We start from the raw sequence: 13,514 nt of genomic DNA on the forward strand, positions 1-13,514 counted from the left end.
AAAAGAATATTCACGAAACTTTCTTTAGGAGAATAGGCTCAATTGCCTTGAAGTACATAATTGAATAGTAAACATTCAAGTACATAATTGAATAGTAACATTCAAGTACATAATTGAATAGTAAACATTCATAGACATAAGCAAGATAAATATTTTGCGCTTTGGCAAGTGGCAACACGTTTCTTTTAAATACATCGAAGTAGAATGGTGGAATGTAAGTATGCCTGTGCCCAAGGCATTATCCCAGTCGAATACAATTTGTCATTGCTTATTATATATGTCTATTAAAGAACGTCCGTTGTCAGAAATCCATAAAAATGTCCAAAAGATTATTTACAAAAATTTTTGTAGGAGAGCAGGCTCAAGTATCTAATTGAATTGTAAGCATTCATAGACATAAGGAAGATAAATATTTTATGCTTTGGCAAATGGGAACACATTTCTTTTAAATACATCGAAGTAGAATTGTGGGACGTAAGTATGTCTCTGGCCAAGGCTCTACCCCTCTCGAATACAACTTGTCATTGCGAATTGTGTCTGTTAAAGCATGTCCATTGTTAGAAATCCGTTAAAATGTCAAAAAGAATATTCACAAGAATTTCTGCAGTAGAGCAGGCTTAATTATATAATTGAGTAGTAAGCGTGTAGAAACATTAGGTATTTTTTTGGAAGCAGGCAAGATGAAAAATTAGCAACGCCTTCGCCGGGAATCGAATCGCTGACCTCTGGAATACGCGCCCAACGTGCAGACCACCACACCTCGAAGGCATGCCAAGAAGGTGGGAAAAACACCTTATATACTTTCCTTTTAAAGGGCAAGTGAGGGACCTAATCGCGATATCCAACATCTTTTTAGTTTGGGCGCCACTGTAGAGACATTAGGTACTTTTTTGGAAGCAGACAAAATACAAAATCAGCAACGCCTTCACCGGACTTCTGGAATACGCGCCCAGCGTGCAGACCACCACACCACAAAGACATACCAAGAAGGAGAAAGAAACACCTTATAAGCGTTCATAGACATAAGCAAGACAAATATTTTACACTTTTGCAAGTGGCAACACGTTTCTTTTAAGTATGTCGAAGTAGAATGGCGGAACATAAGTATGTCTGTGCCCAAGACACTTTCCCTGTCGAATACAACTTGTCATTGCGAATTATGTCTGTGAAAGAACGTCTGTTGTCAGAAATCCGTAAAATGTCCAAAAGAATATTCGCGAAACTTTCTTCAGGGTAGTAGGTATATAATTGAATAGTAAACATTCATAGACACTATCCATTGTCAGATTAAATTTGAAAGCAAGACAAATATAAGCAAGACAAATATTTTACGCTTTGGCAAGTAGCAATATGTTTCTTTTAAGTAGTATGGTGTAGTAGTAGTAGAATGTAGAATGGTGAACGTAAGTAGAATGATGTAACGTAAGTATGCTCCTGCCCAACGCATTATTCCTGTCGAATACAGTTTGTCATTCCGTATTATATGTCTGTTAAAGAACGTCCATGTCCAAAAAAATATTCAGGAAAATTTCTTCAGGAGAATAGGTAAACATTCAGAGACATAAGCAAGACAAATATTTTATGCTTTGGCAAGTGGCAACATGTTTCTTTTAAAAATACATCGAAGTAGAATGGTGGGACGTAAGTAGTATGTGCCCAAGGCTCTATACATCTCGAATACAACTTGTCATCGCGAATTATGTCTCTTAAAGAACGTCCGTAGTCTTCTGACTACGTAAATGTCGTAAAATGTCCAAAAGAAAATTCACGAAAATTTTTTTAGGAGAATAGGTTCAAGCACATAGTTGAATTGTAAACATATTTATACGTTTATCGTCAATTAAACGAGATTTTTCATGAAATCGTTTGGACAGCTCATAGCCAGCATTTCGGATTTGAACCATGTTTAGCTTCTGGTTGATTTTGTTGTTTCTTTTAAATCATTTAATTTTCTAATTAAAATTTAAAACATAAATATCATATGCTTTGCGAAGTGGCAACGTATTGCTTTTAATAATAGAGAAGAACTGTCAAATTTATAGCAACTTTCATTTGTACAAACGTATTTGTAACAGTCATTAAATAATTTTTATACTAAAAATATTAAAAGTTATTTAATACCTTTAAATGTATTTTTGTATAAAAGCATTCATTCTAAAAAATTCCCGCCTTTCCTTCAGGATTTCTTATCGTGAACGAGAACAACACTGCAATGGGAAAAGCACTTGTGGCTAAACTAGATACATGATTTAATCAAATTCTTCCGCAGTTTTACGCCTAGAATTGAAAATAAAGTAAAGAATAAAAAAAAGCAAAGGAAAAAAAAAAAAAAAAAAAAAACTTTGAAAGCGTCTGCAGATTTCTCAACCGATACTAAAGTTCACTTCTCCGACTGTTGCCATGGAAACTTTTGTAATAATTGATCTTGAATAGTAAGCCATTCGAATGTTGATTATGTTAAAGGCTTTGCTTTTCTGCTTGCAACAAGGTATATGTCACGATCTGTCCGGTACGTAGTTTTTATCAGAAAATCGGATTTAACTATAGATAATATATTTATTGCCTGTTCTGTTATTTTTAAAGAATATAGAATGGTTGTAATGGTAGAAATAGTCATAATCTTTTGCAGAAATAATTATCTATGTATACTATTAAAATCTGTGCGCTTTGCTTTCCTGCTTGCAACAAGGTATATGTCACGATCTGTCCGGTACGTAGTTTTTATCAGAAAATCTGATTTAACGATAGATAATATATTTATTGCATGTTTCTGTTATTTTTAAAGAATATAGAATGGTTGTAATGGTAGAAATAGTCATAATCTTTTGCAGAAATAATTATCTATGTATACTATTAAAATCTGTGCGCATCAGTTTTTTCTTTTTGTGGCATTATCTTCTCCGGATCGTCGGAGAGTTGATTTTTGGTAGAGGTATTCCCCGGATTTCGGGAGTAAACAGTTATCATTCGGTTAATATTACCAAAATAACCGTAGACAAGTGAGATCGTATTTAGCGGCACCGTCTGTAGTTTTAATAGAAAGTTACGGGCATATATTTTTGAACTTTCTTCAATTTCTTCTGTGTATTTTTAGGCTTAGCATTAAATGCTGATTTTTAAAACTAACGCTGAGTAAAATGTTTCTGCTTTTAAGCAGGAAAAAATTTTCTCAGTTCTAAAATTGCATTGAGTTTACTAATTTCTTAAATTACTTTTTAATATGCTACTCCGTGGGCTTTTTAATGCTCGATCTGTGATGTTATTAAAGATTAAAATCCTTAAGATACAATAACACGCCAAACAAATATTAATTTAGAAGTCAAAACAACAAAAATCAGCGTTATAATTTCAAATTTTCACAGGACTAGTTTCGATGGTTTTACTAACCATACCGAAACATCAATGGTTTTATCGAACCATAATATATTATTATATCTTATCTCGTTTATTTGCACTTTTGCAGCTGAGGATGATGGTTCGGTAAAACCGTCGAAACTAGTCCTGTGAAAATTTGAAAATATAACGCTGAATTTCGTTTTTGACTTCTAAATTAAAATTAAAATCCTTGTCAGATAGTTTTCTTCTAGAGACGTCACGCCATCTTGCGAGCGCGAATTTAAGCTTCCTTCAACATTTCGTTACACAAAGAGAAATTCACGAAGGGTTAAACTGCAATTTCCGTTGATAATAACATGAAAGAGAGTTAACTGCAACTTTCATAAAGAGTTAAATGGCGACTTTTACTGTATAAGCAGGAGCAGTTTGAGTGTTTTCCCCCTTTTCAGTAATCACCTTTACGTCAGAACATCGCTCTTTTCCTGAATTTAACTTTATTTATGATGTGCATTGGGTAGATTAAATACGAGTTCTGTGATTACGGGTTCCGAGTGACAGATTAAATACCAGATTGAGATATTGATATCTGGAAAAATGTTCAAAATAATGAAGTTACAGCTTGAATGATATTTGTTAGAGCTATTAGTCTCAAAATGCGATTTTGAATACTGTGAATATGTTGTTTCACTTCACATTCGAGTCTGTTTCCATTTGGAAAAACATAATTGGAATTCGTAAAACGTTCGTATTTAATCTGTCTGTTATTAATTAACGATCTAAACTAATTAAAAGCAACAGAAATAATTCATTAAGAATATTATTATTATTATTATTATTTTTTTTTTTTTTACTTTTTAAGTCTGATTGATTTAAAAAAAAGGATTTTAATTCGTGATATATCAAATTAAAAACATTAAATATTTTTATAGAATTATGTTAGATATTGTTTACCTTTTTAAATTTACGGAAGATATATAACGTTCATGAAGAGTTAAGAACATGCTAGTTTAAATGCATATTCATCTAATAGCGTGTAAAATGTTTCGCTGTTTTACCCGGGCCATGTGTATCTCTTACTGGCAATTTGTGAAGCGCCGGCATTCTATAGAATACCTAAGCGTTTTATAAAATTTCTGAATTTCTGGCGTTTTTTTGGGAAAGTATGAAATATGAGAATTATTACAGTCAAAAGTCGTTAATTCGGACGCCAATAATCCGGAATGATCTATAATCCGGACCTCAAAGCTACAAACTTTCTACGCATGCGTCAACGCATAATATGTTCACGCATGCGCATATGCGTTTACGCATACGCGTAATACCTTTACGCATTCGCATAATACGTTTACGCATGCGCGTTTAATGTATAACGGACGGTATAAGCTAAGCTAAAATTATCCAGTTATCTGTTTCAGTTAATGTTGCAGATTGCGTTGTTCCTTAATCTTCGAATTGGATCCGGCTTATTATTTTTTGCAGACTGTTAGAGCAATTTTATAAAAGTAAGCTTGAACTTTCGATTATGTCAAATAAAATCCTTTGTTTCTCTAACCATTCCGAAATCTGTTTATCAATTTTACGCTGCTCTGCGGGGGAGGGGAACGTCGCGGCGCACAATGAACTGGAAGTTGGTTTGTCAGCACTATCCTTATCTTCAGGGCAGATGTTTTTATTTTATTCGGCTTATAGTTCATTACTAAATGTAGTATTTCATCTCGATGTACTCTGTCTTTGATATGATTTAAAGCAAATTCATTATAAATATCACGAATACACATCAAATAGTTTTCTGGTTGCAATTTTCTGATTTCGACTATGCGTGATTTATGCTTTACGCATGCGGGCGTTGAAAGAAATGTTTAATAAAGTAAACAAATAAATATTAAGTTTTTTTTCGTAAATTTTGATACCCTTTAGATCATAATTGTTCTTTATTTCATAAATTACGGTTTCATATTTTTAATTTTATAATTTCTGCATGCCATCTTACAAGATTTAAACTGCTGATCTATAATCCGGAAAAATCGATAATCCGGAATCGCCGAAGTCCCGACGAGTCCAGATTAAAGACTTTTGACTGTATAGTACTGACGCCTTTTCTAACAGGATGAATTGTAGAGTCATTCGGTTATTTTTAAAGCAGGAAAGTTGAAAAATGAGCAATGCCTTGGCCGGGAATCGAACCACGGACCTGTGGAATACACGCATAGCATGCAGACCACTACTCACGGAGACACGCTAAGAAGGCGGGAGTAATACCTTCTATACTCTCCTTTTTAAGGGATGACTGGGGTTTTTAGGGGACCCAATCGCCAAATCCTGGGTGTAGAGAATAATCATCCACCACCTTTTAGTTCGGGCGCCACTGTAGAGACATTCGGAATTTTTGGAAGCAGGCAAGATGGAAAATAAGCAACGCCTTAGCCGGAAATCGAACCACGGATTTCTGGAATACGCGCCCAGCATACAGACCACTACACTACGAAGGCACGCTAAGAAGGCGGGAGAGATACCTTATGAGTTTACATTTTTTCCCACAAACATCACGTCATAGCGATTCAGCAATTAATAGTCCCATGGTTTCTTCTTGGAGTCATTTTGGCCTTTTTGACACCATTCATTAACTTCTGTTGATTAGTTTAGAATTTTTGGAAGGAAGCTTTAGAGAAGTATTTTTGGAGGAATACAAAAAGATGATATGTGGTTTGGTTGATAAGATTACGGCAAAGCACTCGAGGGCTATCTGCCTTAAGGGAGGGATGCCTTCGTGGAGGACTTTTTAAGGGAAACTGGCTCGTATACACGTTACACATGGTGAAAACCACGAAAACACCCATGCAGCCAGCCCGTTCGCGGGATTTGAACCTCGGACCGAACTACCAGTGTTCAGCTCGGCCGCTGGTGGGCCCCATGATGTGTGGCTTAGAACATCAAATTTGAGCTATATCGCTCATATAATGAACCGGATATCATTAATTTCATTGAATGCGGTGAATAAAATGGACAGGGCACGTTATTAGAATGGATGAAGACCGAACAACAAAAAAAGTCTTCAACGCCAAAAGACCAAGCACAGGGAAAAAAGGCACACCAAATCTAAGATGGTTAGGCTGTGTAAAAATGACCTACTGATCATAAACCCAAAACTGGAATACCTTAGCAGGAAGAAGATTGGCCTGGAAAAAGCTTTTGGAGAAGGCCAGGGCCCACCCTGGTGTGTTGGACCATTGAGGAAGGAAGGAGTAGTTTCGCTTGTTCGAAATGAATGGGGGATGTATTTTGTACTTTGCCGATTTGTCAGGAAACGTATGAATGCTTATAAAGTGCCTAAGCATTCTATAGAATGCTGGATTGGATACATTGCCAGTAACATATCAATAATCTGACTGATAAACCATACTAAACTTTAAAAGAGCCTTTTGGACATTTCATATTTTGATTATATGGTTTTTTTTTGCGTTTATGCCATCGCAAAAAGGGTCTTTTTAAAAGTGTTAGGGAAATTTGAATTTTTTGCGTAATCAAACTCGAGGAATGGGTTACTAAATGAGAACAAAATTGTAGTTTTTCTACCATTATTCCTGCTACCCAACCACTAAATTGTTTCCGGTGTCAAAATAACATAAAATGTTTTTTTGCTATTTTATCCACAGAAGTAACTCTGGAGGTATTACCAATATCTTTTTACCACTTTTTTGTACGAGATTTAAGTCAGCGGTCGCCAACCGGTGGTTCGTGAAAACATTTTGATGGTCCGCAGAAAAATTGAAACATTATTTATATTTTTATGAAGATTCAGTTTAAAAAAGGACGAATAACAAAACCTATTATGGAATATACTTTTTGTTTTAATTTTAGCTACTACTTTTAGAGAAATTCCTTCCGAATTTAGCGACTTTTTAGCTACTTTTGCAGGTGTATCTAGCGACATTTGAAAGTGAGAGATGGCATCCATAGATATGCTGCTGTTATCAATAATAGCGCGAACTGGAATTCTCTTTCCTTTTGAATTACAAACATATGCTATTGTAGTCGTTAATAACACAGGTTTTCTCCGTGTCAGAAGCCAACTTGATGGATTTTTTATGAGAACCATCTGCATTCTTGTTTATAATTGCATCACTGGAAGTTTCCGTTTTTGTTAAAGTATAACTCTTGATCGATGGCGCCATATCATATAATTTTTCATTTCATATAATTTTTCAATGTGATCTAAATATATGTATCAGTGAGATGTTAATAGGGTAATCAGGGGCGTAGTCTGAATTTTCATTAAAGCATGCTGCTGAACACCAAATGTTTCGAAAATTATATTAACAAATGAAAATCAGAATTACATGTATTGGAAAGTTAAATTTTGTTTTTGCGTATTAATATGTTGTTTTTAAGGTCTGATTTAAGTTTTTTTTAAATTTCTATTAGTGGTCGGTCAAATATAAAATTATATATCTAGCTGTCCGTGAAGTTCTAAGGGTTAACGACTACTGGTTTAAGCATTTATCCTAATGATTCATTTACTGTTTTTGAAATCAACGAAATCTTTTTCACACTCAAGTTGAGCAGTTTTACAGAGGCTGTTCGCACATTTTTTAAAGTCACGATTTTGGTAAGCGGTAATAAAAACTCGTTTGCTGCAAAAGAAGTAATTGCAATTGTACTATGGTTTTAAAAGTCAAAATTATCGTCTGTGGCTTGAAAGTTTTGTTTTTATTCAAAACGGCGAATTTAACAAAGCAGTGGTTCGAAGGCTACATTTACGCTCTTTCCGAAGAGAAATATGCATACTCCGTTATCCAAAAATGATGTGAGAGTCATGGTTTTGTGATATCTAAAGCGTCGATAGGTAATATCATCAACAAGAAAGGGAAAAAAAAAAACGTCAAATTGGAGCCTCAAGTGGGACAAAAATTCCAAACAAGTATCCAAGGAAAAAACGAACATCTTCGACTATTACAAAGGTACGTTGTTTAATGTTAAAAGAAAATCCCCCTAGTCAAAGGACAGTGGCAAAATCATTAAAATGCTCGGTGGCCACTGTAAACAAAATGATAAACGTTGATTTAAATCTTAAGAAAGCGAAAAAACGCAATGTGCATCGTCTTCTTCCAAAGCATATCGCTCAACGCAGGACGCTGCAGAATTCTATATGAGAACCACTTATCCAAAGAAAAATGGAAAAGAATTGTCACAATAGATGAAGCATGGGTGTATTTAAATGATTGTAAAAAAAAAAAAAAAAAAAAAAAAAAAAAAAAAAAAAGAGCCATTTATTATCATAAAAGGGGAGAAAAAAATTTAAGTACATGGTTCAAATAATCGAAACAACGTTTTTCTAAGGGATTCATGATTGTTGCTGGTTTTTCTTATAATGGCGAGTGCAAAAAAATGTTAAGATTAACTCCAAATACTATCAGGAACATATTTTATCGCCAATTTTTCTGAAAGAAATACCATCGCTTTACCCACAGTGCCATCCATCTGTGAGACTCCATCGGGACAAAGCTAGCAGTCAGACATCAAAATCCACTGTAAATTTCCTAAATGAAATGGAACAAAAAACTGGTATCAAGGCCATATCCTTCACTGATATCCCTACTAAATCTCCCGATGTGTCACCTATGGATTTTTGTGTTTTCGGACTTTTAAAAACTGTATTATCCAAACCTTGTTCCAAAACCCTAACAGGACTCTGGAAAGCTGTTCGGGAGGAATGGGATAGAATATCTCTTCTGCCACTTCAAAAGGCATTATTATCCTGGAAATTGCGGTGTCGAAAGATAGTTCAGAATAAGGGATGTCAAATAGAACATTTAAAACACAAGAATTTTATGCAAGTTACTTTTGTGAATACAATATACATCGTCTAAAAAATGTGTGAACAGCCTCTGTAAGGAACTGCTGTTTATACTCTTTATCTGGCAGATTTACCTTCCAGCACCTTAATATCCTGTTTATATATATATATATATAGAGAGAGAGAGAGAGAAAAGATTTTCTCACTCTCTTCTATCATGCACTTGTGTATTGATGTGTTCTGCGCATGCGTCAGCTATTAACAGCAGGCGGGTTTCCTAACAGGATCGACTCTGCAGAAGAAGATTCCATGCGTGTTCTAGCTAATTGAATTATTAAAATCTATTGTTCTAACTCAATAGAAATAGCTCCCAGCACGGGAAGGCATCTATTTTTAGGTCAATAAACTGAAAAACACTGCAAGAAGTCCATGACTAAGAAGTCTCCTGAAGAGTCATGAATGAACACCGCACAGAGTTTGTTGCCAAATTTAACACAATTAAATTTTGTTTCGTATTTATATCGTTGTAAACATTGTTCGCCAGATCAAGATGAGTAACTTTCAACGCCTACGAGTTCACATAACAGCGGGCTCGTTGATTATAGTTTTATTAATATGAGCATTCTTTAAAGCAGTCTAAAATGAGAGTTACTGAATTCTAACTCTTTGCTTTATGCTGATATAAAATCAGAAATGTTTTTAACAAATATATTGAATGTTTTTTTTTCAGAAACACTTCCTGATTTTGCCATAACATTACATTTCCTATTACAGAAGAGCACTGTGTTATTACAATAATGTTGTGCACAATATAATAGTGATAGTTATAAAAATTCCGATGATTGTTTTTTGCACTCTTCCTCATTGTTAATGTTTGATAATTGGGGAATTTTCTCGAGAAAAGGAGAGTGGTCTTCTTTTAAAAATTAGTAGCCAAGCCCCTGAATTATTTATTATAAATAAATAAATAAATATATAATGACATTAATGAGTTCAGTTAGTTCAATGGTTCTCAATCTTTTTTCTCTGTACACCTCTTTCACCATTGCTAGGTGATCATTTCTCCCCCTTTCCCAAATCGAAGAATACATGTACATTTATATAAATTCAAACAAATTTAAATTTAAATTTTAACAAACACGTATAAAAGTAAAAAAGCAAATTTAAAGCCTAAAAAAAGAAAAAAAGCCAAAATAATTTAAAAAAAAAATTTTAAAAAAATGTGCAAACATATCAAAGATTTAATTCTCGAACTAATCTACAATATCATTTAAATTCAGAAGCATAAGCAAAACAAATGCAAAACCAATCCATGAAAATAAATTCACTAATTTAGCAAATTAAAATTAAACTAAACAATTTTTTTAAAATGCATAAGTGAATGACTGTTGAGTAGGCAGGAGACAGACTTATCAAGGGGAAGTTGCCTCCAAACCTAACTCTCCAATCATTCAATTCGTGTTTCGTCATTCATGCAGGCACGGGTAAAAGTCAAAACCAAAAGTAAAAAGAAATACCAATAAAGTGGTACCCTTAGAAATTAACATTTAAGAATTAAATTAAATTTAAGAATAAAGTTCTAAAAGGAAAATACAAATGAAGTCTTTTGAGAAACAAGCAAGTAAAGTCAAGGTTTAAATTAAACTTTTTTTTTTAAAAAATTAATTTTTATAAAAAATAAAAATAATCTAGAAACCAATGTATTTTAAAAACCCTTGTCTACAGAAACCTCCCCGACACGAATATGCATATCAATAAAAAGAAACTAAAAAAGAACTAGACATAATCCATATAAACCAATAAGAAACAAAAAGAACTAATTCACAATTTTTAAAAAACAAATATATATTTAAAAATATAATTTCATATTTAGAAAAAAAAATACTACATAAAAATTTTTTTAAAAAATACTTAAAGCAAGTAAATAGTAAGTTTTAATTCTAACTTACCTACTATATGAGTGTTGGGGTCTGCAAAAGTGTTGTTAAAGAGAAGTAAGTGTGTTCTTCAAATTATATAGATGGCGCTTATGTAGGTAAAGTTGAGTGTCAAGCTGCTATTTTTGTTATATTAAAAATTTTTTTTTGTAAACATTAATTTAAAAAATTAAATTAAAAATTCTAAAGGTAGTAATTATCAATTATTTAGGGAGTAAAGTAGCTGAGCCAATCAAGAGATGTAAGTTTGCTTGAAGGAAAATAAAGTTAACTGGTATTGTCAATAAAAAATGTAAACTGTTTGTAATGTGAAATGTGTGTTCTGTTGAAAAATTGTGTAAAAATTGTGAAAAACGTTAAGTGAAAAAAATTTTTTGTGTGAAAATTGCAAATAATTAAAGTAATTAAGAAAAACTGAAATGTTTAAATTAAAGTTTTAAAGTAAAATTTCCCAAAATTTTTTGAAACGAAGTCTTTAAAAAACCTCTTAAAAAATTCCCAGAAATTTCCCAAAAATTCCTTTAGGAAGTTAATTAAAAGTTATATTTAATGAAAGAAAATATTAAAAGTTTAATGAACCTGATTTCAATTGGTATATCAAAACTTAACTAAATACTGGCTAAAGTATGGAAAATTAGAAGAAGAAGATTAAAATCTTCACTTGTAGATTTAGATTATTTTTAACGGCACATCAGGAAGCAGGTGGCATCAAGCTGATCGAATTACCCCCCCCCCCCGAACTATGAAATTCCTCCCTGGTTGAGAACCCCCTCAGTACTAAACTGTTGTTTTAAAATCACTTAGTTTGTTAATCAATAGCAGACAGATTAAATTTGGATGTTAAATATCTTTTGCTTTGTCGAATAGTAGCACAGTAGCGCGCAGAAGATAAAAATTACTTTATTTCGGGGAGTGGCAACATTTTTTGTTTTATTTAAATCTCTTAGTTTTTTTATTAGATTCGAAAGAAAAATATCTTACGCTTTTCCGATTGGCAATACATCTCTGGAATCGCCGAGTTTGAATAACTGGATTTACTAATTCAATTTGAAGTATAAAACGTCTTAGACTTTTTGAGTGGCAACACGTTGCTCTTTAATCACTGCATTTGTTAATAACAAATCTGTTGTAGACACCACATAAGTTCCCTGTACGGCCTGTTAAATTATACGCAATTTTTGCTGCATTTCCTTAAAACTTGTTTCCTCGAATTTCATCAGAGATATATTTCTCATTCAGTTAATTCCGTTCTCACTTCGCAGCAAGGCACAAGTACATAAAATCTCAAAACATCTTCATTAAAAATACATAAAGGTATAAAACACTATATACAGTTAAAAATAGTTAAAAAGTAATTTTTACAATTAAAATTTGAGTTTCTAGGCAAAAACAAGCATTTCAGGCAGCGAGCAGGAAGAAAGATTTTTCGGTGGGCAAAACTGAAAGTTTACTTTTGGTCCCACTCGGCAAAAAGACACTAAAGTTGGTGCAGAAACTGACTTTATTCTACTAAGAGTTTCAAATGTAAACAAATGGCAGCTTCATTAGGCTTAGTGCCACTTAAACAATTTTTAAATTGTCGATAATTGTACATTTATTGCATGCAGATTAATTAATGGCATAAAAACCTTAATCGTAACATAAGAACTACATAATTCAATCACTGTTAACTGTCTGTTATCACTGTTAAGTAACATATAAGAATAAAAAAACTGAGTTCACTGAGCTGGATAATAGAGTGGGTGTATACATAATTATATACTTTTGATACAGCCAATTGCAACCAAAAATGAAGGCGCACAACTACATGTTATAGCAGTCATACACTCTTTATTTAAAATAATAATAATAATAATAATAATAATAATAAAAAACCCGACGCGCCATGATGCACCGAGAAGATATAAAATTGATATGCATACAGGTTTCGACGGAAAATGCAAAATCTTACATTTTGGCTGCCAATAAATGAACGGTTGTCGCTACAGCGCATCTGATCTGCGCAACTGGCAGGATATTTAAGAGGAGAAATTACGATTCCAGGTCATAAATTCTTCACGAATTTCATTCCGCGTACTCTGGTAGATAGTATTTATGCCTCGCATACAGGTGCGCGAACGATATGCGCAGATGTCAGAATTTGAGAGAGGTCGTGTAGTGGGCTCAAAGAAGCCGGTTGGTCTTATCGGCGAATAGCTCGGCATTTGAGCAGAAGCGATGCCACTATTAGACGATGTTGGCACAAATGGGTGAACCATGGCCACAAACAGCGTCAAGAAGGAAGCGGTAGGCCTAGAGAAACGACAGAACGTGAAGACCGAGCAATCGTCAGAGTGTATATACAAAATTTGAACGTCCTGAGGTTACTCATTTTTGCGATATGCTTACACAGACTTAATGGGAAAAAATCTGTTCTGAATCCATTTTAAATTAATTTTACAATCCGT

At 33.5% G+C, this 13,514-nt stretch overlaps 1 protein-coding gene across 3 annotated transcripts in view; it reads left to right on the top strand.

Moving 5' to 3' along the window:
* Lrrk (Leucine-rich repeat kinase) overlaps nucleotides 1–13,514 on the top strand; it is a 331,346-nt gene that overhangs the window by 25,303 nt on the left and 292,529 nt on the right. The window contains exon 1 of one of the 3 annotated variants that reach the window (XM_085827296.1): nucleotides 2,627–2,710. The exons of the other annotated variants lie outside the window; for them this stretch is intronic. Within the exon in view, the coding sequence (XP_085683422.1) occupies nucleotides 2,642–2,710 (69 nt within the window). The 5' untranslated portion in view covers nucleotides 2,627–2,641. Of the gene's footprint in view, nucleotides 1–2,626; nucleotides 2,711–13,514 lie in introns of those variants that run through there. 3 annotated transcript variants of the gene reach the window in all.

The sequence above is a fragment of the Stegodyphus dumicola genome, chromosome 11 (genome assembly GCF_044657685.1).
Source record: "Stegodyphus dumicola isolate Sdum_Otavi_A_Nest chromosome 11, ASM4465768v1".
In the NCBI taxonomy this organism is placed as follows: Eukaryota; Metazoa; Arthropoda; class Arachnida; order Araneae; family Eresidae; genus Stegodyphus; species Stegodyphus dumicola.